Here is a 26630-nt window from a genome sequence, read left to right as displayed (position 1 = left end):
ACACCCTGCATTGACTGAGTACGACTGATAATCTGTAGAAGGACACCTGAGGAGGGGGCACAGCCCTTGGAGATATACACTGCTGGATGATCTGGTGAATTGGCTGAAAGAGTTGATAGAAATAGGACTTAAAAGAGGACAGAAACACCATTCAGAATAAACACTCATTGATGTCACAGTAAAGTAACAGATGCATGAAACAAAGCAGTGAAAAAAACACCTCACCTCTGACAGAAGCTGTGAAGCACATGGTGTGGGGGGGGCATGTCACTGAGACTTGGTGTGAACACAGTGGATCATGTGTTAGGTCACACGCTTTACACTCAAGTGCTGGAAAGAAACAAGCATCACTGTAACTGTGGCCATGTTTGTAGTGGTGTAAAATGTGAGTCTATCATTGTAGATTCCTCCAGACTTTTATTTCTCTGTGGGTTGTAACTGAGAGATACCTTTGGGCGTCTGCGGCACCGTTGGTGGTATCGGTGTAGTTTTTGCTGAGTGAGCGTTGCACAAAGCTCCGTAACAACACGTCGGTCCATTGCTGATGTAATGAGATCCTTCCTTGTACATGAGGTTTTGCATTGTTGCAGCAGCATCACACATGTTTGAAGAAGTGCAGCCGAGAAGTGGAGACGTTCCAGATGGACTTGTTACTGTGATTGAAACGCATGTTTTAGCAAATGAAGTCAGTGCAATGGAAGTACATGAAGACAGGACAAATGTTCTTGTACAGAACACAAGAACTAACCAGTGGCATAGAAGCATCTGTCCTCATCTCCACGACACTGGACAGTGATGGAGCACAGATAGGTACCAGGGATGCAGTAGTGACATTTCAGAGTGTTTGGTGGACGTGGAGCAGGAACTGAGAGAGAACAAAGAAAATACTTCAACTAAGAACAGAATCTTCTTGATAACATTAATTGTTACTTTTATTTATTGTTAGACACAGAAATTCTAGAGAAACAAATTTATCTGTATTACCAGGAAGAGTTTCATAGTTGCAGTAATCTGAGTCACAGCACTTGACAGATGTGAGCACGCGTGAAGCTCCCACATTGATGGAGAAGGTGTGATAGCCTGTGGCTGGACATTTGGAGGGCGGTGCACAGCCTTTGTAGATCTTCACTGCAGGATGTCCTGGAACAGTGGCTACAGAGTGCACATGACACATGTTAGATGTTGATTTAAAGCACAGAGACCTTAAAAGCACATGCCTTTATTTATGATAAGACGGACAAGAAAATAGAGACAAATACCTCGAGTGACAGCGTTTACACACATGGTGTCATAGGGACACGTCACTGGTACAACATGTGAGCATGAATAGTCATTTGGATCTGCACAGCTATGACACTGACGTCCTGTGGGAAAGAAGAAAGCATTAAAACTAAAAAGTTACAGAACATTTCAATAACAACCATTAAACCATAACAATATTAAAACTATTTGGAACTAAAGTCAATAAAAACTGTGGCCTACCTCCAGAAAGGGGGTTTGATGTAGTTGCGATCGGAGAAGGAGGGGTCAATATTGGAGGGCCGACAGTTTTTGGGTGGTAATTGCATGAATCTCCATGGCAACAGTGCGGACCGCTGCTGACGAGGTACGAATCATTTTTGTACAGTAGGGAACCCAACTTAGAACCAGCATCACACACGTTGGACGATGTGCAGCCAAGAAGTGGAAACGTGCCAGATGAAGTCGTCACTGTGGACCAAACAAATGTGTTTGAATTATTGCTGGTTTCCACTTCTGGAATTAGGGCTGTGATCAGCAGTGTGATGGTTTTCTCAACACTAAACATTCCTGTGGGAAAATGTCAAACTGATGCAGACCCTAAAACGATGAGGAAAGCTTATTGGTGCACAGCAGTTTAGCCTATTATCTTTGAACACCATCAAACTGTAGAGGTATATTAATCAATCATTAGAGACCCCTCACAGCACTGATATGGGCAGGTTGGCCAAACTAAAGATTTTTGTAAGTCCTATAAATTCTCACCAGTTGCTTTGAAGCATCTGTCCTCTCCTTCATGACACTGAAGCGTTAATGAGCAGTCACTGGTGCCAGGAACACAAAAGAAACACCGCTGACCTGAATACGGTCGAGGTGGAGGCGCTGAAACACAAAACAACATCAATGAACATTGGATTAAACCTGACAGTAGCATATCTAACTGTAAAACTATCAAGGTTTCTGATATGTAACAATGAGTATGTACCAGGCAGAGAATCATAGTTGCAGTTGTCCGTGTCGCAGCATTTCACAGTGGCATAAGTATGAGAAACACCTGCATTGACTGAGTACGACTGATAATCTGTAGAAGGACACCTGGAGGAGGGGGCACAGCCCTTGGAGATATACACTGCTGGATGATCTGGTGAATTGGCTGAAAGAGTTGATAGAAATAGGACTTAAAAGAGGACAGAAACACCATTCAGAATAAACACTCATTGATGTCACAGTAAAGTAACAGATGCATGAAACAAAGCAGTGAAAAAAACACCTCACCTCTGACAGAAGCTGTGAAGCACATGGTGTGGGGGGGGCATGTCACTGAGACTTGGTGTGAACACAGTGGATCATGTGTTAGGTCACACGCTTTACACTCAAGTGCTGGAAAGAAACAAGCATCACTGTAACTGTGGCCATGTTTGTAGTGGTGTAAAATGTGAGTCTATCATTGTAGATTCCTCCAGACTTTTATTTCTCTGTGGGTTGTAACTGAGAGATACCTTTGGGCGTCTGCGGCACCGTTGGTGGTATCGGTGTAGTTTTTGCTGAGTGAGCGTTGCACAAAGCTCCGTAACAACACGTCGGTCCATTGCTGATGTAATGAGATCCTTCCTTGTACATGAGGTTTTGCATTGTTGCAGCAGCATCACACATGTTTGAAGAAGTGCAGCCGAGAAGTGGAGACGTTCCAGATGGACTTGTTACTGTGATTGAAACGCATGTTTTAGCAAATGAAGTCAGTGCAATGGAAGTACATGAAGACAGGACAAATGTTCTTGTACAGAACACAAGAACTAACCAGTGGCATAGAAGCATCTGTCCTCATCTCCACGACACTGGACAGTGATGGAGCACAGATAGGTACCAGGGATGCAGTAGTGACATTTCAGAGTGTTTGGTGGACGTGGAGCAGGAACTGAGAGAGAAACAAAGAAAATACTTCAACTAAGAACAGAATCTTCTTGATAACATTAATTGTTACTTTTATTTATTGTTAGACACAGAAATTCTAGAGAAACAAATTTATCTGTATTTACCAGGAAGAGTTTCATAGTTGCAGTAATCTGAGTCACAGCACTTGACAGATGTGAGCACGCGTGAAGCTCCCACATTGATGGAGAAGGTGTGATAGCCTGTGGCTGGACATTTGGAGGGCGGTGCACAGCCTTTGTAGATCTTCACTGCAGGATGTCCTGGAACAGTGGCTACAGAGTGCACATGACACATGTTAGATGTTGATTTAAAGCACAGAGACCTTAAAAGCACATTCATTTTATATATTTGGAATATAGAACTGGAAATAAAGGGAACAATTACCTCGAGTGACAGCGGTTATACAAATGGTGTCATACGGACACATCACTGGTACTACATGTGAGCATGAATAGTCATTAGGATCTGCACAGCTATGACACTGACGTCCTTTAAAAAAAGGAAACAGGAAATAAAATATGCAGACCGAGGAACTATAATAAATGTTGATTGAAATAGTTTAACTAAAGAAAGGAGAAAAACATTTAGTTTCATACCATTTTATTGCACAGTTTTGGATACATTTTCAAATTTACAAGAGACAAAAAAATTGTCAAAATACACATAGTCCAATAATTCTTCATTGTTGTGAGTTAGACAAGATTATGTATTGAGATTTAAGGCATGGCCACATAAATGACAAGTGTAAACTCGGGTGGATTTAAATACATGTTCTATTGTATTGTATTTCAAGGCCCTGCTTTACCTCTGAGTGGGGCGGCAGTCGGGAAAGAAGGTCTCGTCAAAGGTGGGGAGAATGATGGGTACGTATTACATAGACTTCCCTGACAGCAGATTGGACCGCTGACGACTTGAGAACTACCGTCACTGTACAGAACGTTACCCAGACTTGAGGCATCATTACACAAGTTTGAAGATGTGCAGCCGATAACTGGGGATGTTCCAGAAGGACTGGATACTGAGAATGAGAAAGATATAAGATACGATCATGCAATGATTAAAAAGTACAATATTTTTATACCATGATGATTTAAAGACTCACCAGTTGCTGCAAAACACCTGTCCTCGACTCCGTAGCACTGTGTCGCAAATGAGCACTGAGTGGTCCCAGGAAGGCAAGCGTGACATTGACGGCCATTTAAAGGCAAAAGAGCAGGAGCTGAAATAGATTATAATCATTTATCAGACGTTTTTATCCAAAACGACATACAACACGAGCAATTAAGGTTAAGGCACTTGCTCAACATCCCACAGTGATAGACAGGGTCAGGTTAGAACCATTAACCCTACGTTTACATGCCTGCTTCCATTCCACGCCCACTGCCATAAAACAGATTAATCTGTTAGGAAACTGAAAACATATGTAGCCCAGTAGGAAAATGTTCACTGATTAAGGAGGTTATTTGTTTTATTATTCTCTGTACAGTTGAAAACAAATGTATTTTTCTGTTACTTGAAAAGGAATGTTTATTTTTGTATGTAAACTAAACCAATTGTATAAGGCAAAGAATATGTTTTGTTTGGTTTAAAGAGTATATGTGTGGTGACCAGAAGTGACCAGGGGAGGTGCTGTGGAGGAAAACAGCCGCGGAAAACGGGAGAGAAGAAGAGAAGAAAAAAACGGGAGAGAAAGAAAAGGAGATAAAGTTGAGAGAGAAAAGTAAAAAGGAAGTCCATGTTAAGAGTTCATGTTTTAGAGGACCAACCACACAGAAGAGGACGTGAGATTGTCAACCCGACACAGTCTACTGAGCGGACTCTGTGTGCGAGTTGGTGAGAGTTGTACATCAGCCTGTTAGCATTTAGCTTAGCTTGTCCAGCAGAGTGATTCAGTGCTACGCGTCAATCAGCCATCCACCTGTCCTGCTCGGGGAACGAGAGGAGAAACTAGGCTGGTGTGGTGTGAAGTGACTGCTGCTGTCGGAGAGAGGATTTTCACCGTTGGAGGAGCTAACACCACGTGGAGAGTTTGGACCTTGAATGCACCACGGAGATCCGCCATTTTCTATCGGCGTGGAAGTGAGGGGAGGAGAACACCCTGAAATACAGGCCTGAACTTGTTTTATTTTTATATGCCGGCTTTTTGACGGTTTATTTAGTTTTAATTTTATTTACAGTGGGCCCACATTTTGTGAGTGTTTTATTTTTACCTTACCTAACTCTTTGATTACCTAAACATTGGTTTTTTATGTTTGGTTAATTCAAAAAGAAAATAATAAGTTTGATATAAAGCATTATTAATCCCAACTTTTGGTGTTTATTATTTCTGCCGAAATTCTTAATGGGCCATAATTTTTCCTGTTTGATTTCATCTTAATAGATCTGCGGTTGTATAGGCTAATTAAAAATTCAATATCATTTAATAAAGACTTCAGGGCCTTGCTCAAAGAATTAGAGGAGCAAGAGCGCTACACATATCTTTCAAATCCTCCACAAATAATTTTAACTATTTTCACATCTGTAATTCATGTTGCTCCACTTACCAGATGCAGGTCCAGAATTGCAATTATCTGAGTTGCAGCATTCAGCAGTTTGAGTCACTTGGATAATTCCCACATTGGCTGAAAATGTAAAGGAGCCTGTGGCTGGACACTGGGAGAGGACTGTGCACACCCTCTGAAGACGTGAGTGGTGGAAGTCCAATTAGCTGAGCTGTAGATGTAGAGTAAAGATTGATGAAGTCAAATGAAATCCTTAAAACATTATAGCATAAAGTATCTGTGGTTAAAATAGATGTAGTGTAGAGATGTTACCTACCTTGTGTGTAAATGGTAGCACACATGGAACCAGAGGGACATGTTACAGATGTCTGAGTGGAACACAGGGGATCACTGGGATCTGCACAGCTCTGACACTGAAGAGCTGCAATATAGAGAAAAATGATCATTAGTAAAACAAAGAACATATGTCAATAGAGAGACATAAGGTTACTTTTCTATCTCATAATAACAATATGTGTACCTGGCGGGGTGGTAACAGGAGGTGGGGAGAATGATGGGTACGTATTACACAGACTTCCCTGACAGCAGATTGGACCGCTGACGACTTGAGAACTACCGTCACTGTACAGAACGTTACCCAGACTTGAGGCATCATTACACAAGTTTGAAGATGTGCAGCCGATAACTGGGGATGTTCCAGAAGGACTGGATACTGTGATTATAAAAAAAAAATTAATTGTTAATTTATAAGTAAAAATATTTCTTTTTTTTAACATGATGACTTTTTGAAGACTCACCAATTGCTGCAAAACATCTGTCCTCGACTCCAAAGCACCTAATTTGAAACGAGCACTGAGTGGTTCCAGGGAGGCAAGCGTGACACTCCTGACCATTTAAAGGCAAAGGAGCAGGAGCTGAAAGAGACACACAACACAATTGTACATTAAGTACCTCAACATTTCTATTGAGTGTTATTGGAAATCATTACACCAGAGGTGTATTCCAGAAAGGAGGTTCAACAAACTCTGAGTCTATCCATAAACTTTGGGTCAACATACCCCACTATGGGAAACTCAGGGAATCCAATTTCATTACAGCATGTATGAAGTGGATCAATTAACTCGTAGTGTGTAAACCTTGGGTTACTTACATGCACGAGCGTGATAAAAAGCCATCATCAATGAAGCAAAGACAACCACGAGCTACCATGGCAACCAGCCGAAAGAGAGTCATTTATTTCACCCCGATGGATTAAATAAGCTGGTGTCTATAGGGGATATGAGCATGTTTTAAGGTGGGTTCACACAGAACGCTACTTCAGCGACTATAGTCACTTAAATCGTCCGTGATGAGTCGCCTGCACTTTGTCTCGCTTTTTGGTCACTTCATCGCTTCATCACGACAGTGACGACCGGGGAATAATATGAATAGTATGAATAGCATGTGTCTGCGGAGCCGACAGCAGCGCTGGGAGGGCAGCAGCACTGAGATGGCTGATCACTTTTTCAACAGCCATACGTTTACAGCACTTTTCATAGACAGCTCCAGCTGTTACTTACAGTTTAAATGATCAACTTACAGAGTTACTAAAGGATGAGTTAACTCAAAATATACTTAGAATTTAAAATTTGTATTCAAGGAGTATGCTTACTTTGATTTGGCCCCAGTAAGTAGAGGAAGTGTACAGCCCTCTGCTGCAGCCACAGCTCTACAGACAATGACAACCACTTGACGTTGCGTCATTTACATTGATTTTGAATGTAATGTAGTCATCAGAGTCATCTGGATGTGCAAAAAAATAGTATTCTAGACGTTACAAGTAAATGTAATAAAATGATGACCCAGGTCATATTCACACTCCTGACCCAATGCTTTCAAGTGCACCTCCTTAACCCCTGCCCAACCGCCAAAACATTTGATTGTCAGACTTACTCTACAGTTAATAGTATATCCAGCTGTATTACAGGAAGAACTAATGTAAATCCTGAGCCTTAAATGTGTATCCTTTAAATTGACATATAGCTCTTTACATTTGCATTAGGTTTGTTTCCAGGGAACTTTACTACAGACGTCCAGTCGGTGTGTTTAATGCATATCAACCTTACAGAGCCTTTCCCTAAAAGCTCTGCTTCACCAATGTTGAAAAAAAAACAATTGCAAAAAGAGTAAAGCAGCACATTAGTAACGATGTGAGCATACGTTCGCAATGTGTGATGTTTACTAATGTGTATCAGAGAGAGTATCAAGATAAATTAAAGTTTTCCTTGAGAAGCGGTGTTTAAGTGGGCGGAGCCTGGTAGAAACCAGGGTTTCTTAGACAAAATCTTGCCAGCGAGCAGGTTCAGTCATGGAAAATGTTACCATCTCGACCAGACTCAGAATAGAACCTACCTCGCTTTAACAACCGCAAACTCAGAGTTTCCCTTGTTTAGGCCCGAAGATACTCAGAGTTTGAACATAACCCGCTCTTTCTGGAATACCCCACTGTAGTTTGAGTTGCTCCACTTACAGATGCAGGTCCAGAATTGCAATTGTCTGAGTTGCAGCATTCAAGCAGTTTGAGTCACTTGGATTAATTCCCACATTGGCTGAAAATGTAAAGGAGCCTGTGGCTGGACACTGGGAGGACTGTGCACACCCTCTGAAGACTGTGAGTGGTGGAAGTCCATTAGCTTGAGCTGTAGATGTAGAGTAAAGATTGATGAAGTCAAATTAAATCCTTGAAACATTATAGTATAAAGTATCTGTGGTTAAAATAGATGTAGTGCAGAGATGTTACCTACCTTGTGTGTAAATGGTAGCACACATGGAACCAGAGGGACATGTTACAGATGTCTGAGTGGAACACAGGGGATCACTGGGATCTGCACAGCTCTGACACTGAAGAGCTGCAATATAGAGAAAAATGATCATTAGTAAAACAAAGAACATATGTCAATAGAGAGACATAAGGTTACTTTTCTCTCATAATAACATTAGGTGTACCTGGTGAGGTAACCTGTGGTGGAACAGTCGTTGTAACAGGAGGTGGGGAGAATGATGGGTACGTATTACACAGACTTCCCTGACAGCAGATTGGACCGCTGACGACTTGAGAACTACCGTCACTGTACAGAACGTTACCCAGACTTGAGGCATCATTACACAAGTTTGAAGATGTGCAGCCAATAACTGGGGATGTTCCAGAAGGACTGGATACTGAGAATGAGAAAATGTATCAATCAAATTAATGTTAATATCAGAACTTAAGAGGATTCTAAAGAGATGTATTATTTTAAAACTCACCAGTGCAGCAAAACAACTGTCCTCAACTCCGTAGCACTGTGTCGCAAACGAGCACTGAGTGGTTCCAGGCAGGCAAGCGTGACACTGGCGGCCGTTCAAAAGCAAAGGAGCAGGAGCTGAAATAGACCCCACAACACAATTATTTGTTTACAAGCTCAGAATGTATTAAATAAATCGGTCTGAAGAACATGTTTGCAATTTTAACATCTGTAATTCATGTTGCTCCACTTACCAGATGCAGGTCCAGAATTGCAATTATCTGAGTTGCAGCATTCAGCAGTTTGAGTCACTTGGATAATTCCCACATTGGCTGAAAATGTAAAGGAGCCTGTGGCTGGACACTGGGAGGACTGTGCACACCCTCTGAAGACTGTGAGTGGTGGAAGTCCATTAGCTTGAGCTGTAGATGTAGAGTAAAGATTAATGAAGTCAAATGAAATCCTTAAAACATTATAGCATAAAGTATCTGTGGTTAAAATAGATGTAGTGTAGAGATGTTACCTACCTTGTGTGTAAATGGTAGCACACATGGAACCAGAGGGACATGTTACAGATGTCTGAGTGGAACACAGGGGATCACTGGGATCTGCACAGCTCTGACACTGAAGAGCTGCAATATAGAGAAAAATGATCATTAGTAAAACAAAGAACATATGTCAATAGAGAGACATAAGGTTACTTTTCTATCTCATAATAACATTAGGTGTACCTGGTGAGGTAACCTGTGGTGGAACAGTCGTTGTAACAGCAGGTGGGGAGAATGATGGGTACGTATTACACAGACTTCCCTGACAGCAGATTGGACCGCTGACGACTTGAGAACTACCGTCACTGTACAGAACGTTACCAGACTTGAGGCATCATTACACAAGTTTGAAGATGTGCAGCCGATAACTGGGGATGTTCCAGAAGGACTGGATACTGTGATTATAAAATAAAATTAATTGTTAATTTATAAGTAAAAATATTTCTTTTTTTTTTAACATGATGACTTTTTGAAGACTCACCAATTGCTGCAAACATCTGTCCTCGACTCCAAAGCACCCTAATTGAAACGAGCACTGAGTGGTTCCAGGGAGGCAAGCGTGACACTCCCTGACCATTTAAAGGCAAAGGAGCAGGAGCTGAAAGAGACACACAACACAATTGTACATTAAGTACCTCAACATTTCTATTGAGTATTATTGGAAATCATTACACCAGAGGTGTATTCCAGAAAGGAGGTTCAACAAACTCTGAGTCTATCCATAAACTCTGGGTCAACATACCCCACTATGGGAAACTCAGGGAATCCAATTTCATTACAGCATGTATGAAGTGGATCAATTAACTCGTAGTGTGTAAACCTTGGGTTACTTACATGCACGAGCGTGATAAAAAGCCATCATCAATGAAGCAAAGACAACACGAGCTACCATGGCAACCAGCCGAAAGAGAGTCATTTATTTCACCCCGATGGATTAAATAAGCTGGTGTCTATAGGGGAATATGAGCATGTTTTAAGGGTGGGTTCACACAGAACGCCACTTCAGCGACTATAGTCACTTAAATCGTCCGTGATGAGTCGCCTGAACTTTGTCTCGCTTTTTGGTCACTTCATCGCTTCATCACGACAGTGACGACCGGGGAATAATATGAATAGTATGAATAGCATGTGTCTGCGGAGCCGACAGCAGCGCTGGGAGGGCAGCAGCACTGAGATGGCTGATCACTTTTTCAACAGCCATACGTTTACAGCACTTTTCATAGACAGCTCCAGCTGTACTTGCAGTTTAAATGATCAACTTACAGAGTTACTAAAGGATGAGTTAACTCAAAATATACTTAGAATTTAAAATTTGTATTCAAGGAGTATGCTTACTTTGATTTGGCCCCAGTAAGTAGAGGAAGTGTACAGCCCTCTGCTGCAGCCACAGCTCTACAGACAATGACAACCACTTGACGTTGTGTCATTTACATTGATTTTGAATGTAATGTAGTCATCAGAGTCATCTGGATGTGCAAAAAAAATGTATTCTAGACGTTTCAAGTAAACGTAATAAAATGATGACCCAGGTCATATTCGCACTCCTGACCCAATGCTTTCAAGTGCACCTCCTTAACCCCTGCCCAACCGCAACATTTGGATTGTCAGACTTACTCTACAGTTAATAAGTATATATCCAGCTGTATTACAGGAAGAACTAATGTAAATGCTGAGCCTTAAATGTGTATTCCTTTAAATTGACATATCCCTCTTTACATTTGCATCAGGTTTGTTTCCAGGGAACTTTACTACAGACGTCAGTCGGTGTTTTAATGCATATCAACCTTACAGAGCCTTTCCCTAAAAGCTCTGCTTCACCAATGTTGAAAAAAAAACAATTGCAAAAAAGAGTAAAGCAGCACATTAGTAACGATGTGAGCATACGTTCGCAATGTGTGATGTTACTAATGTGTATCAGAGAAGAGTATCAAGATAAATTAAAGTTTTCCTTGAGAAGCGGTGTTTAAGTGGGCGGAGCCTGGTAGAAACCCAGGGTTTCTTAGACAAAATCTTGCCAGCGAGCAGGTTCAGTTCATGGAAAATGTTACCATCTCGACAGACTCAGAATAGAACCTACCTCGCTTTAACAACCGCAAACTCAGAGTTTCCCTTGTTTAGGCCCGAAGATACTCAGAGTTTGAACATAACCCGCTTTCTGGAATACCCCACTGTAGTTTGAGTTGCTCCACTTACCAGATGCAGGTCCAGAATTGCAATTATCTGAGTTGCAGCATTCAGCAGTTTGAGTCACTTGGATAATTCCCACATTGGCTGAAAATGTAAAGGAGCCTGTGGCTGGACACTGGGAGGACTGTGCACACCCTCTGAAGACTGTGAGTGGTGGAAGTCCATTAGCTTGAGCTGTAGATGTAGAGTGAAGATTGATGAAGTCAAATTAAATCCTTGAAACATTATAGTATAAAGTATCTGTGGTTAAAATAGATGTAGTGTAGAGATGTTACCTACCTTGTGTGTAAATGGTAGCACACATGGAACCAGAGGGACATGTTACAGATGTCTGAATGGAACACAGGGGATCACTGGGATCTGCACAGCTCTGACACTGAAGAGCTGCAATATAGAGAAAAATGATCATTAGTAAAACAAAGAACATATGTCAATAGAGAGACATAAGGTTACTTTTCTATCTCATAATAACATTAGGTGTACCTGGTGAGGTAACCTGTGGTGGAACAGTCGTTGTAACAGCAGGTGGGGAGAATGATGGGTACGTATTACACAGACTTCCCTGACAGCAGATTGGACCGCTGACGACTTGAGAACTACCGTCACTGTACAGAACGTTACCCAGACTTGAGGCATCATTACACAAGTTTGAAGATGTGCAGCCGATAACTGGGGATGTTCCAGAAGGACTGGATACTGTGATTATAAAATAAAATTAATTGTTAATTTATAAGTAAAAATATTTCTTTTTTTTAACATGATGACTTTTTGAAGACTCACCAATTGCTGCAAAACATCTGTCCTCGACTCCAAAGCACCTAATTTGAAACGAGCACTGAGTGGTTCCAGGGAGGCAAGCGTGACACTCCTGACCATTTAAAGGCAAAGGAGCAGGAGCTGAAAGAGACACACAACACAATTGTACATTAAGTACCTCAACATTTCTATTGAGTATTATTGGAAATCATTACACCAGAGGTGTATTCCAGAAAGGAGGTTCAACAAACTCTGAGTCTATCCATAAACTCTGGGTCAACATACCCCACTATGGGAAACTCAGGGAATCCAATTTCATTACAGCATGTATGAAGTGGATCAATTAACTCGTAGTGTGTAAACCTTGGGTTACTTACATGCACGAGCGTGATAAAAAGCCATCATCAATGAAGCAAAGACAACACGAGCTACCATGGCAACCAGCCGAAAGAGAGTCATTTATTTCACCCCGATGGATTAAATAAGCTGGTGTCTATAGGGGAATATGAGCATGTTTTAAGGGTGGGTTCACACAGAACGCTACTTCAGCGACTATAGTCGCTTAAATCGTCCGTGATGAGTCGCCTGAACTTTGTCTCGCTTTTTGGTCACTTCATCGCTTCATCACGACAGTGACGACCGGGGAATAATATGAATAGTATGAATAGCATGTGTCTGCGGAGCCGACAGCAGTGCTGGGAGGGCAGCAGCACTGAGATGGCTGATCACTTTTTCAACAGCCATACGTTTACAGCACTTATCATAGACAGCTCCAGCTGTACTTACAGTTTAAATGATCAACTTACAGAGTTACTAAAGGATGAGTTAACTCAAAATATACTTAGAATTTAAAATTTGTATTCAAGGAGTATGCTTACTTTGATTTGGCCCCAGTAAGTAGAGGAAGTGTACAGCCCTCTGCTGCAGCCACAGCTCTACAGACAATGACAACCACTTGACGTTGCGTCATTTACATTGATTTTGAATGTAATGTAGTCATCAGAGTCATCTGGATGTGCAAAAAAATGTATTCTAGACGTTACAAGTAAACGTAATAAAATGATGACCCAGGTCATATTCGCACTCCTGACCCAATGCTTTCAAGTGCACCTCCTTAACCCCTGCCCAACCGCAACATTTGGATTGTCAGACTTACTCTACAGTTAATAAGTATATATCCAGCTGTATTACAGGAAGAACTAATGTAAATGCTGAGCCTTAAATGTGTATTCCTTTAAATTGACATATCCCTCTTTACATTTGCATCAGGTTTGTTTCCAGGGAACTTTACTACAGACGTCAGTCGGTGTTTTAATGCATATCAACCTTACAGAACCTTTCCCTAAAAGCTCTGCTTCACCAATGTTGAAAAAAAACCAATTTCAAAAAAGAGTAAAGCAGCACATTAGTAACGATGTGAGCATACGTTCGCAATGTGTGATGTTACTAATGTGTATCAGAGAAGAGTATCAAGATAAATTAAAGTTTTCCTTGAGAAGCGGTGTTTAAGTGGGCGGAGCCTGGTAGAAACCCAGGGTTTCTTAGACAAAATCTTGCCAGCGAGCAGGTTCAGTTCATGGAAAATGTTACCATCTCGACAGACTCAGAATAGAACCTACCTCGCTTTAACAACCGCAAACTCAGAGTTTCCCTTGTTTAGGCCCGAAGATACTCAGAGTTTGAACATAACCCGCTTTCTGGAATACCCCACTGTAGTTTGAGTTGCTCCACTTACCAGATGCAGGTCCAGAATTGCAATTATCTGAGTTGCAGCATTCAGCAGTTTGAGTCACTTGGATAATTCCCACATTGGCTGAAAATGTAAAGGAGCCTGTGGCTGGACACTGGGAGGACTGTGCACACCCTCTGAAGACTGTGAGTGGTGGAAGTCCATTAGCTTGAGCTGTAGATGTAGAGTGAAGATTGATTGTTACGTGCATTTACACATTGCACTGTTGTGATCATTGGTGACCCCTTCTCTTTTGTTTCAAGCAGGCTCTAATCAACTGGCTGCCGCAGCTCTCACCTATCCTTGTTAGGTGGCCTGCACTAAATAAGGGTTTGGGCAGCACACTTGGAGAAGAAGTCGGGTGAGAGCTGGTCAACCTGTGCTGCTGCTGCAACTTGGTGACTTTGTGATTGTTCGAGTGGAAACTCAAACTTGTTTTGATCTCGGTGTGGTGGTAAGATGTAGGGCCAGGTAAGACGATGTACCTCCTACGCTTTGCACACCTAGTAATCTAAATGTCCAGAAACATTAGTTTAGTAGTTGGTGCCATCCCATGTAAATTTTGGCCTCTCCTTTAGTTCGTCAGTAAGAATTGTTATTTATTCTTTTTCAATATTGCTTAGTGTTAGAGTTTGATAGGCCCTGGATTGTTTTTGTTGTTTCATTTATTTGGCACAAACTCCCAGCCCTCACCTTCCCCACTCGGGAAGTGTTTGGCTTCGTATGTGAGAATTAAATGAATCCAACAAAATTGACTCGTCTACTTGGCTTTATTTTGACTGTTTGTTGCTACTCAGGTGTCGTTTCAGCAGTTGGAGCATAACATTAATGAAGTCAAATTAAATCTTTAAAACATTAAAGCATAAAGTATCTGTGGTTAAAATAGATGTAGTGTAGAGATGTTACCTACCTTGTGTGTAAATGGTAGCACACATGGAACCAGAGGGACATGTTACAGATGTCTGAATGGAACACAGGGGATCACTGGGATCTGCACAGCTCTGACACTGAAGAGCTGCAATATAGAGAAAAATGATCATTAGTAAAACAAAGAACATATGTCAATAGATAGACATAAGGTTACTTTTCTATCTCATAATAACATTAGGTGTACCTGGTGAGGTAACCTGTGGTGGAACAGTCGTTGTAACAGCAGGTGGGGAGAATGATGGGAACATATTACACAGACTTCCCTGACAGCAGATTGGACCGCTGACGACTTGAGAACTACCGTCACTGTACAGAACGTTACCCAGACTTGAGGCATCATTACACAAGTTTGAAGATGTGCAGCCGATAACTGGGGATGTTCCAGAAGGACTGGATACTGAGAATCAGAAAATTACAAGATACAATTAAGAGAAAACATGTTGATTTAATGCAATATAATCAGAGCTCAATTTGGGCTGGATCCTACCGGAGCACAATCTGGCACCTCCCAGATTTTGACCAGCACTTATTTGATTGGATCCTGCCCCTGTTTTTTTTTTTGTTTTTCTTCAGCACCTCATCTGCTTTTAGGTATTTTGATTGCATTTTGAAGTATTATATTTGGATAGCTGTGTCTTTTATTGAGTTGAAATCACTGGAAATGTCATTCTACACACAAAATTAAATGAAAACTCAGCACGACTGAGAGTAAACAATGTCAAACCACGCCCCCACGCTACGTCCTAAGTGTGATTTTGCGCAAAAATTGTTTCTCTGTCACCTTGGAAGACAGTAGATAATGGCTAAAAGAAAGCAGTTTGATATAAAGAGTTTTTTAAAGTCAATAAGTAAAGCTAAGCCTGAGGTTCAGAAGTCCAAGCTTGTTTCTGTGGAAATCACAGAGGAGAGCAGCAGCACATGTAGCAACGATGCTAATGCCAGAGAACCAGACAGGACACAGGAGGAGAACTATCCAGGAGACATGAGAATACCTGTCAAGTATCCTGTTTTGGCCAGGAAACTCCCGTATTTTACCCCTCTTTCCCGCCATTCCCGTATTTTAATGTAATAATAATTAAAAGATGCCTCACTAAACTGAACGCCGTCACTAGCCTCACGAGAACTGCCACCTTAAGTGACCTGAGTGGCAGATCTCGCAAATTAGTGTCGACAGCGGCAACAAACCAGGAAACAACTCAGAACAGAGATGATAAATGAAGACGTTCTGGTGAAAAAAAACAAAGAACTCGTTTAAATACGTTGTAAAATGTGACATAGAGTTTATCTTCATAAAGACCATCAGGATTGGACACAGTTACACGTTCTGTTGGATTAATAACTGAGATTTTAACGTCTACCACAGTGGAAGGAACCGCGTAAGCAGTGTTTGGCATAACGACGTTTAAAATAATGGCGTTATGTAACGGCGTTTGTTTTTCAGTAACGGGGTAATCTAACTAATTACTTTTTACGCCGTTACAACGCCGTTATCATTACTGAACGTTAAAAGTGGTGCGTTACATGCATTGATTGAATAAACTGTTATCTGAAAGCAACCATGGCTTCTTACTCAGCTGTTGTGAGGAGGTGGGTTAAAAACAAGGTGAGCGATTATAATTGGCTTAGGCGGCGTCATGTTTCATGGTAGCCAATCAGAGCCAGTGTTTTAGGATTTATGCTGTAAAAGTTTGTAAATATTTGGTATTTGTGGGTTTTTTGTTCTGAAAGCGTAGTGGCCTCTGTGATGAGAGTGGCTAAATTAGCTGTGATTTTGTGCTGTCTTTGGTGCTGAAACATGGCAGATTAGACAGCTGTCACTCAGAATGAGAGACGGATGCTCCGCAACGGGCAATTGTCCGTGCTTCTTTAACGCTGATTCATGATTCTTCTATTAAACATTTAGGTTAATTGGTTGTTTGTGTTCACGTGATATTATTGACTAGGGATGTAACGATTAATCGTAAGGCAGTTAAAAATCGATTCATAGGTATCACGATTGACATCGATACTTTGAAATTTGAATCGCAGTACTTTTTTTAAACAGCAGAGGGCGCTACATTTTTATCCCTTCTCTTGTCTAGCAGTGTACCGGCGGGCAGAATCTGCTACTACTTTGTTTCTGGCTGCCTTCTACTCTTACATGTTAATGTTACATGTTAATGAATGATTTATTGCCCCTTTAGCATTGAAAGAAGATCTGTAATATTACGTGAATATCTGTAAAACTCACGTTTTTCTATAAGCTCTGTCAGCAAGCACATATCATCTCTTCTTCACTGCACAGAATATCTGCATGGCAACCGGCCACTAGGTTACCAGCGCCCTCTGCTGGTCCAAACAAATATCTGACGTAAATCAGTGCATTGACGGGTTTTTTTTTTTTTTTCTTTAAAGTCCAACGGTTAAGGCACAAAATACATTTTCAGGTGCACTTTTAAAAAGAAAAAGAACTATCATGCAGTTTTGTATTGTTTACTATAGAACCAGAATTTAAATTAATAAGCTTCTTCTTCATTTGTATTATTCCTTTATTTATTTCAAAATTTATTTTTAGTTAAATTGCATTGATTTGAATAGTTTATCAAGGGATTGTTTTGACAATAGAAAATAAAAGGAAGATAATACAGTATTTTCTAGTTTTTTTCCCAAATAAAAAAGGAATATTTTTCAGTCATCATTTGACTACATTCCCATTTTGTAAAATAAATCGTGAAAAAAATCGTATCGTGAACCCAGTATCGTGAATCGAATCGTATCGGGAGTTGAGTGAATCGTTACATCCCTATTATTGACCCATATAGTTTAAAAACGGCGCTTTAAAAAAGTATTCAGTTTTTTAATTTATTAAAGGAAGATTTGGATTCAAAGACTCACCAAATGTTGCAAAACATCTGTCCTCGGCTCCAAAGCACTGAACTTGAAACGAGCACTGAGTGGTTCCAGGGAGGCAAGCGTGACACTCCTGACCATTTAAAGGCAAAGGAGCAGGAGCTGAAAGAGACACACAACACATTTGTACATTAAGCACTCCAAGATTTCTATTAAGTGTTATTGGTAATCATCACATCTGTAGTTTGAGTTGCTCCACTTACCAGATGCAGGTCCAGAATTGCAATTATCTGAGTTGCAGCATTCAGCAGTTTGAGTCACTTGGATAATTCCCACATTGGCTGAAAATGTAAAGGAGCCTGTGGCTGGACACTGGGAGGACTGTGCACACCCTCTGAAGACTGTGAGTGGTGGAAGTCCATTAGCTTGAGCTGTAGATGTAGAGTGAAGATTGATTGTTACGTGCATGTACACATTGCACTGTTGTGATCATTGGTGACCCCTTCTCTTTTGTTTCAAGCAGGCTCTAATCAACTGGCTGCCGCAGCTCTCACCTATCCTTGTTAGGTGGCCTGCACTAAATAAGGGTTTGGGCAGCACACTTGGAGAAGAAGTCGGGTGAGAGCTGGTCAACCTGTGCTGCTGCTGCAACTTGGTGACTTTGTGATTGTTCGAGTGGAAACTCAAACTTGTTTTGATCTCGGTGTGGTGGTAAGATGTAGGGCCAGGTAAGACGATGTACCTCCTACGCTTTGCACACCTAGTAATCTAAATATCCAGAAACATTAGTTTAGTAGTTGGTGCCATCCCATGTAAATTTTGGCCTCTCCTTTAGTTTGTCAGTAAGAATTGTTATTTATTCTTTTTCAATATTGCTTAGTGTTAGAGTTTGATAGGCCCTGGATTGTTTTTGTTGTTTCATTTATTTGGCACAAACTCCCAGCCCTCACCTTCCCCACTCGGGAAGTGTTTGGCTTCGTATGTGAGAATGAAATGAATCCAACAAAATTGACTCGTCTACTTGGCTTTATTTTGACTGTTTGTTGCTACTCAGGTGTCGTTTCAGCAGTTGGAGCATAACATTAATGAAGTCAAATTAAATCTTTAAAACATTATGGCATAAAGTATCTGTGGTTAAAATAGATGTAGTGTAGAGATGTTACCTACCTTGTGTGTAAATGGTAGCACACATGGAACCAGAGGGACATGTTACAGATGTCTGAATGGAACACAGGGGATCACTGGGATCTGCACAGCTCTGACACTGAAGAGCTGCAATATAGAGAAAAATGATCATTAGTAAAACAAAGAACATATGTCAATAGAGAGACATAAGGTTACTTTTCTATCTCATAATAACATTAGGTGTACCTGGTGAGGTAACCTGTGGTGGAACAGTCGTTGTAACAGCAGGTGGGGAGAATGATGGGAACATATTACACAGACTTCCCTGACAGCAGATTGGACCGCTGACGACTTGAGAACTACCGTTACTGTACAGAACGTTACCCAGACTTGAGGCATCATTACACAAGTTTGAAGATGTGCAGCCGATAACTGGGGATGTTCCAGAAGGACTGGATACTGAGAATCAGAAAATTACAAGATACAATTAAGAGAAAACATGTTGATTTAATGCAAAATAATGTATGTAATAAGTTTTAGGTATAAAAAAAACATGAAAAAAAAAAATAACGGTAAGAGTTGGATTCAAAGGCTCACCGAATGCTGCAAAACAACTGTCCTCGACGCCTAAACACTGTATTTGAAATGAGCACCGAGTGGTTCCAGGAAGGCAAACATGACAGAGTTGACCATTCAAAGTCACAGGAGCAGGTGCTAAAACAGATGGTGGAAGTACAGTCAAATACTTCAGAACTGATATAACAGTTCAATGAAACTGAAAAAAAGCATTAGTTTTTACTCTGAATCACTGTGTGTTTCAACAAAAGTATGAAATGTCCTCAGTAAACATATAGATTGATTTAGACGTAATGTTCCACATTTTTGTGGATTTAATTTGGTGATTGACACTTACCAGATGCAGGTCCAGAATTGCAATTATCTGAGTTGCAGCATTCAGCAGTTTGAGTCACTTGGATAATTCCCACATTGGCTGAAAATGTAAAGGAGCCTGTTGCTGGACACTGGGAGGACTGTGCACACCCTCTGAAGACTGTGAGTGGTGGAAGTCCATTAGCTTGAGCTGTAGATGTAGAGTAAAGATTAATGAAGTCAAATTAAATCCTTGAAACATTATAGTATAAAGTATCTGTGGTTAAAATAGATGTAGTGCAGAGATGTTACCTACCTTGTGTGTAAATGGTAGCACACATGGAACCAGAGGGACATGTTACAGATGTCTGAATGGAACACAGGGGATCACTGGGATCTGCACAGCTCTGACACTGAAGAGCTGCAATATAGAGAAAAATGATCATTAGTAAAACAAAGAACATATGTCAATAGATAGACATAAGGTTACTTTTCTATCTCATAATAACATTAGGTGTACCTGGTGAGGTAACCTGTGGTGGAACAGTCGTTGTAACAGCAGGTGGGGAGAATGATGGGAACATATTACACAGACTTCCCTGACAGCAGATTGGACCGCTGACGACTTGAGAACTACCGTCACTGTACAGAACGTTACCCAGACTTGAGGCATCGTTACACAAGTTTGAAGATGTGCAGCCGATAACTGGGGATGTTCCAGAAGGACTGGATACTGAGAATCAGAAAATTACAAGATACAATTAAGAGAAAACATGTTGATTTAATGCAATATAATCAGAGCTTAATTTGGGCTGGATCCTACCGGAGCACAATCTGGCACCTCCCAGATTTTGACCGGCACTTATTTGACTGGATCCTGCCCCTGTTTTTTTTCTTGTTTTTCTTCAGCACCTCATCTGCTTTTAGGTATTTTGATTGCATTTTGAAGTATTATATTTGGATAGCTGTGTCTTTTATTGAGTTGAAATCACTGGAAATGTCATTCTACACACAAAATTAAATGAAAACTCAGCACGACTGAGAGTAAACAATGTCAAACCACGCCCCCACGCTACGTCTTAAGTGTGATTTTGCGCAAAAATTGTTTCTCTGTCACCTTGGAAGACAGTAGATAATGGCTAAAAGAAAGCAGTTTGATATAAAGAGTTTTTTAAAGTCAATAAGTAAAGCTAAGCCTGAGGTTCAGAAGTCCAAGCTTGTTTCTGTGGAAATCACAGAGGAGAGCAGCAGCACATGTAGCAACGATGCTAATGCCAGAGAACCAGACAGGACACAGGAGGAGAACTATCCAGGAGACATGAGAATACCTGTCAAGTATCCTGTTTTGGCCAGGAAACTCCCGTATTTTACCCCTCTTTCCCGCCATTCCCGTATTTTAATGTAATAATAATTAAAAGATGCCTCACTAAACTGAACGCCGTCACTAGCCTCACGAGAACTGCCACCTTAAGTGACCTGAGTGGCAGATCTCGCAAATTAGTGTCGACAGCGGCAACAAACCAGGAAACAACTCAGAACAGAGATGATAAATGAAGACGTTCTGGTGAAAAAAAACAAAGAACTCGTTTAAATACGTTGTAAAATGTGACATAGAGTTTATCTTCATAAAGACCATCAGGATTGGACACAGTTACACGTTCTGTTGGATTAATAACTGAGATTTTAACGTCTACCACAGTGGAAGGAACCACGTAAGCAGTGTTTGGCATAACGACGTTTAAAATAATGGCGTTATGTAACGGCGTTTGTTTTTCAGTAACGGGGTAATCTAACTAATTACTTTTTACGCCGTTACAACGCCGTTATCGTTACTGAACGTTAAAAGTGGTGCGTTACATGCATTGATTGAATAAACTGTTATCTGAAAGCAACCATGGCTTCTTACTCAGCTGTTGTGAGGAGGTGGGTTAAAAACAAGGTGAGCGATTATAATTGGCTTAGGCGGCGTCATGTTTCATAGTAGCCAATCAGAGCCAGTGTTTTAGGATTTATGCTGTAAAAGTTTGTAAATGTTTGGTATTTGTGGGTTTTTTGTTCTGAAAGCGTAGTGGCCTCTGTGATGAGAGTGGCTAAATTAGCTGTGATTTTGTGCTGTCTTTGGTGCTGAAACATGGCAGATTAGACAGCTGTCACTCAGAATGAGAGACGGATGCTCCGCAATGGGCAATTGTCCGTGCTTCTTTAACGCTGATTCATGATTCTTCTATTAAACATTTAGGTTAATTGGTTGTTTGTGTTCACGTGATATTATTGACTAGGGATGTAACGATTAATCGTAAGGCAGTTAAAAATCGATTCATAGGTATCACGATTGACATCGATACTTTGAAATTTGAATCGCAGTACTTTTTTTAAACAGCAGAGGGCGCTACATTTTTATCCCTTCTCTTGTCTAGCAGTGTACCGGCGGGCAGAATCTGCTACTACTTTGTTTCTGGCTGCCTTCTACTCTTACATGTTAATGTTACATGTTAATGAATGATTTATTGCCCCTTTAGCATTGAAAGAAGATCTGTAATATTACATGAATATCTGTAAAACTCACGTTTTTCTATAAGCTCTGTCAGCAAGCACATATCATCTCTTCTTCACTGCACAGAATATCTGCATGGCAACCGGCCACTAGGTTACCAGCGCCCTCTGCTGGTCCAAACAAATATCTGACGTAAATCAGTGCATTGACGGGTTTTTTTTTTTTTTTTCTTTAAAGTCCAACGGTTAAGGCACAAAATACATTTTCAGGTGCACTTTTAAAAAGAAAAAGAACTATCATGCAGTTTTGTATTGTTTACTATAGAACCAGAATTTAAATTAATAAGCTTCTTCTTCATTTGTATTATTCCTTTATTTATTTCAAAATTTATTTTTAGTTAAATTGCATTGATTTGAATAGTTTATCAAGGGATTGTTTTGACAATAGAAAATAAAAGGAAGATAATACAGTATTTTCTAGTTTTTTTCCCAAATAAAAAAGGAATATTTTTCAGTCATCATTTGACTACATTCCCATTTTGTAAAATAAATCGTGAAAAAAATCGTATCGTGAACCCAGTATCGTGAATCGAATCGTATCGGGAGTTGAGTGAATCGTTACATCCCTATTATTGACCCATATAGTTTAAAAACGGCGCTTTAAAAAAGTATTCAGTTTTTTAATTTATTAAAGGAAGATTTGGATTCAAAGACTCACCAAATGTTGCAAAACATCTGTCCTCGGCTCCAAAGCACTGAACTTGAAACGAGCACTGAGTGGTTCCAGGGAGGCAAGCGTGACACTCCTGACCATTTAAAGGCAAAGGAGCAGGAGCTGAAAGAGACACACAACACATTTGTACATTAAGTACTCCAAGATTTCTATTAAGTGTTATTGGTAATCATCACATCTGTAGTTTGAGTTGCTCCACTTACCAGATGCAGGTCCAGAATTGCAATTATCTGAGTTGCAGCATTCAGCAGTTTGAGTCACTTGGATAATTCCCACATTGGCTGAAAATGTAAAGGAGCCTGTGGCTGGACACTGGGAGGACTGTGCACACCCTCTGAAGACTGTGAGTGGTGGAAGTCCATTAGCTTGAGCTGTAGATGTAGAGTGAAGATTGATTGTTACGTGCATTTACACATTGCACTGTTGTGATCATTGGTGACCCCTTCTCTTTTGTTTCAAGCAGGCTCTAATCAACTGGCTGCCGCAGCTCTCACCTATCCTTGTTAGGTGGCCTGCACTAAATAAGGGTTTGGGCAGCACACTTGGAGAAGAAGTCGGGTGAGAGCTGGTCAACCTGTGCTGCTGCTGCAACTTGGTGACTTTGTGATTGTTCGAGTGGAAACTCAAACTTGTTTTGATCTCGGTGTGGTGGTAAGATGTAGGGCCAGGTAAGACGATGTACCTCCTACGCTTTGCACACCTAGTAATCTAAATGTCCAGAAACATTAGTTTAGTAGTTGGTGCCATCCCATGTAAATTTTGGCCTCTCCTTTAGTTCGTCAGTAAGAATTGTTATTTATTCTTTTTCAATATTGCTTAGTGTTAGAGTTTGATAGGCCCTGGATTGTTTTTGTTGTTTCATTTATTTGGCACAAACTCCCAGCCCTCACCTTCCCCACTCGGGAAGTGTTTGGCTTCGTATGTGAGAATGAAATGAATCCAACAAAATTGACTCGTCTACTTGGCTTTATTTTGACTGTTTGTTGCTACTCAGGTGTCGTTTCAGCAGTTGGAGCATAACATTAATGAAGTCAAATTAAATCTTTAAAACATTATGGCATAAAGTATCTGTGGTTAAAATAGATGTAGTGCAGAGATGTTACCTACCTTGTGTGTAAATGGTAGCACACATGGAACCAGAGGGACATGTTACAGATGTCTGAATGGAACACAGGGGATCACTGGGATCTGCACAGCTCTGACACTGAAGAGCTGCAATATAGAGAAAAATGATCATTAGTAAAACAAAGAACATATGTCAATAGAGAGACATAAGGTTACTTTTCTATCTCATAATAACATTAGGTGTACCTGGTGAGGTAACCTGTGGTGGAACAGTCGTTGTAACAGCAGGTGGGGAGAATGATGGGAACATATTACACAGACTTCCCTGACAGCAGATTGGACCGCTGACGACTTGAGAACTACCGTTACTGTACAGAACGTTACCCAGACTTGAGGCATCATTACACAAGTTTGAAGATGTGCAGCCGATAACTGGGGATGTTCCAGAAGGACTGGATACTGAGAATCAGAAAATTACAAGATACAATTAAGAGAAAACATGTTGATTTAATGCAAAATAATGTATGTAATAAGTTTTAGGTATAAAAAAAACATGAAAAAAAAAAATAACGGTAAGAGTTGGATTCAAAGGCTCACCGAATGCTGCAAAACAACTGTCCTCGACGCCTAAACACTGTATTTGAAATGAGCACCGAGTGGTTCCAGGAAGGCAAACATGACAGAGTTGACCATTCAAAGTCACAGGAGCAGGTGCTAAAACAGATGGTGGAAGTACAGTCAAATACTTCAGAACTGATATAACAGTTCAATGAAACTGAAAAAAAGCATTAGTTTTTACTCTGAATCACTGTGTGTTTCAACAAAAGTATGAAATGTCCTCAGTAAACATATAGATTGATTTAGACGTAATGTTCCACATTTTTGTGGATTTAATTTGGTGATTGACACTTACCAGATGCAGGTCCAGAATTGCAATTATCTGAGTTGCAGCATTCAGCAGTTTGAGTCACTTGGATAATTCCCACATTGGCTGAAAATGTAAAGGAGCCTGTTGCTGGACACTGGGAGGACTGTGCACACCCTCTGAAGACTGTGAGTGGTGGAAGTCCATTAGCTTGAGCTGTAGATGTAGAGTAAAGATTAATGAAGTCAAATTAAATCCTTGAAACATTATAGTATAAAGTATCTGTGGTTAAAATAGATGTAGTGCAGAGATGTTACCTACCTTGTGTGTAAATGGTAGCACACATGGAACCAGAGGGACATGTTACAGATGTCTGAATGGAACACAGGGGATCACTGGGATCTGCACAGCTCTGACACTGAAGAGCTGCAATATAGAGAAAAATGATCATTAGTAAAACAAAGAACATATGTCAATAGATAGACATAAGGTTACTTTTCTATCTCATAATAACATTAGGTGTACCTGGTGAGGTAACCTGTGGTGGAACAGTCGTTGTAACAGCAGGTGGGGAGAATGATGGGAACATATTACACAGACTTCCCTGACAGCAGATTGGACCGCTGACGACTTGAGAACTACCGTCACTGTACAGAACGTTACCCAGACTTGAGGCATCATTACACAAGTTTGAAGATGTGCAGCCGATAACTGGGGATGTTCCAGAAGGACTGGATACTGAGAATCAGAAAATTACAAGATACAATTAAGAGAAAACATGTTGATTTAATGCAATATAATCAGAGCTTAATTTGGGCTGGATCCTACCGGAGCACAATCTGGCACCTCCCAGATTTTGACCGGCACTTATTTGACTGGATCCTGCCCCTGTTTTTTTTCTTGTTTTTCTTCAGCACCTCATCTGCTTTTAGGTATTTTGATTGCATTTTGAAGTATTATATTTGGATAGCTGTGTCTTTTATTGAGTTGAAATCACTGGAAATGTCATTCTACACACAAAATTAAATGAAAACTCAGCACGACTGAGAGTAAACAATGTCAAACCACGCCCCCACGCTACGTCTTAAGTGTGATTTTGCGCAAAAATTGTTTCTCTGTCACCTTGGAAGACAGTAGATAATGGCTAAAAGAAAGCAGTTTGATATAAAGAGTTTTTTAAAGTCAATAAGTAAAGCTAAGCCTGAGGTTCAGAAGTCCAAGCTTGTTTCTGTGGAAATCACAGAGGAGAGCAGCAGCACATGTAGCAACGATGCTAATGCCAGAGAACCAGACAGGACACAGGAGGAGAACTATCCAGGAGACATGAGAATACCTGTCAAGTATCCTGTTTTGGCCAGGAAACTCCCGTATTTTACCCCTCTTTCCCGCCATTCCCGTATTTTAATGTAATAATAATTAAAAGATGCCTCACTAAACTGAACGCCGTCACTAGCCTCACGAGAACTGCCACCTTAAGTGACCTGAGTGGCAGATCTCGCAAATTAGTGTCGACAGCGGCAACAAACCAGGAAACAACTCAGAACAGAGATGATAAATGAAGACGT

The 26630-nt window shown here is 40.6% G+C and overlaps 2 protein-coding genes across 2 annotated transcripts in view; both read right to left on the bottom strand.

Moving 5' to 3' along the window:
* Positions 1-50: 50 nt before the first annotated feature.
* LOC114461629 (uncharacterized) lies at positions 51-5849 on the bottom strand (the record flags this gene model as incomplete). The annotated part of the gene is made up of 17 exons (XM_028443862.1): positions 5715-5849; positions 4274-4390; positions 3977-4189; positions 3556-3660; positions 3276-3443; positions 3038-3154; positions 2739-2942; positions 2515-2619; positions 2225-2392; positions 2005-2121; positions 1483-1710; positions 1260-1364; positions 985-1152; positions 749-865; positions 450-653; positions 226-330; positions 51-103 (listed from the first exon to the last, which is right to left on the bottom strand). Coding segments are annotated over exons 4-17 (1902 nt in total), but the record flags the coding sequence as incomplete, so codon positions are not given.
* Positions 5850-8497: 2648 nt separating this feature from the next.
* LOC114461628 (mucin-17-like) overlaps positions 8498-26630 on the bottom strand; it is a 35497-nt gene continuing 17364 nt past the window's right edge. The window contains exons 29-55 of the mRNA XM_028443861.1: positions 25591-25803; positions 25387-25491; positions 25114-25281; positions 24798-24914; positions 24447-24659; positions 24243-24347; positions 23339-23506; positions 23121-23237; positions 20430-20642; positions 20226-20330; positions 19953-20120; positions 19637-19753; positions 19286-19498; positions 19082-19186; positions 18178-18345; positions 17960-18076; positions 15270-15482; positions 15066-15170; positions 14162-14329; positions 12451-12567; positions 12154-12366; positions 11950-12054; positions 11677-11844; positions 9965-10081; positions 9463-9567; positions 8958-9073; positions 8498-8560 (exon numbers count right to left, since the gene is read on the bottom strand). Of these exons, the coding sequence (XP_028299662.1) occupies positions 8498-8560; positions 8958-9073; positions 9463-9567; positions 9965-10081; positions 11677-11844; positions 11950-12054; positions 12154-12366; positions 12451-12567; positions 14162-14329; positions 15066-15170; positions 15270-15482; positions 17960-18076; positions 18178-18345; positions 19082-19186; positions 19286-19498; positions 19637-19753; positions 19953-20120; positions 20226-20330; positions 20430-20642; positions 23121-23237; positions 23339-23506; positions 24243-24347; positions 24447-24659; positions 24798-24914; positions 25114-25281; positions 25387-25491; positions 25591-25803 (3902 nt within the window). The remainder of the gene's footprint in view (positions 8561-8957; positions 9074-9462; positions 9568-9964; positions 10082-11676; positions 11845-11949; positions 12055-12153; positions 12367-12450; positions 12568-14161; positions 14330-15065; positions 15171-15269; positions 15483-17959; positions 18077-18177; positions 18346-19081; positions 19187-19285; positions 19499-19636; positions 19754-19952; positions 20121-20225; positions 20331-20429; positions 20643-23120; positions 23238-23338; positions 23507-24242; positions 24348-24446; positions 24660-24797; positions 24915-25113; positions 25282-25386; positions 25492-25590; positions 25804-26630) is intronic.

This window comes from Gouania willdenowi, chromosome 4, assembly GCF_900634775.1.
Source record: "Gouania willdenowi chromosome 4, fGouWil2.1, whole genome shotgun sequence".
Lineage (NCBI taxonomy): Eukaryota > Metazoa > Chordata > Actinopteri > Blenniiformes > Gobiesocidae > Gouania > Gouania willdenowi.
Note: the sequence above shows the minus strand (reverse complement) of the source record. Positions and strands in the feature narration are given on the sequence as shown.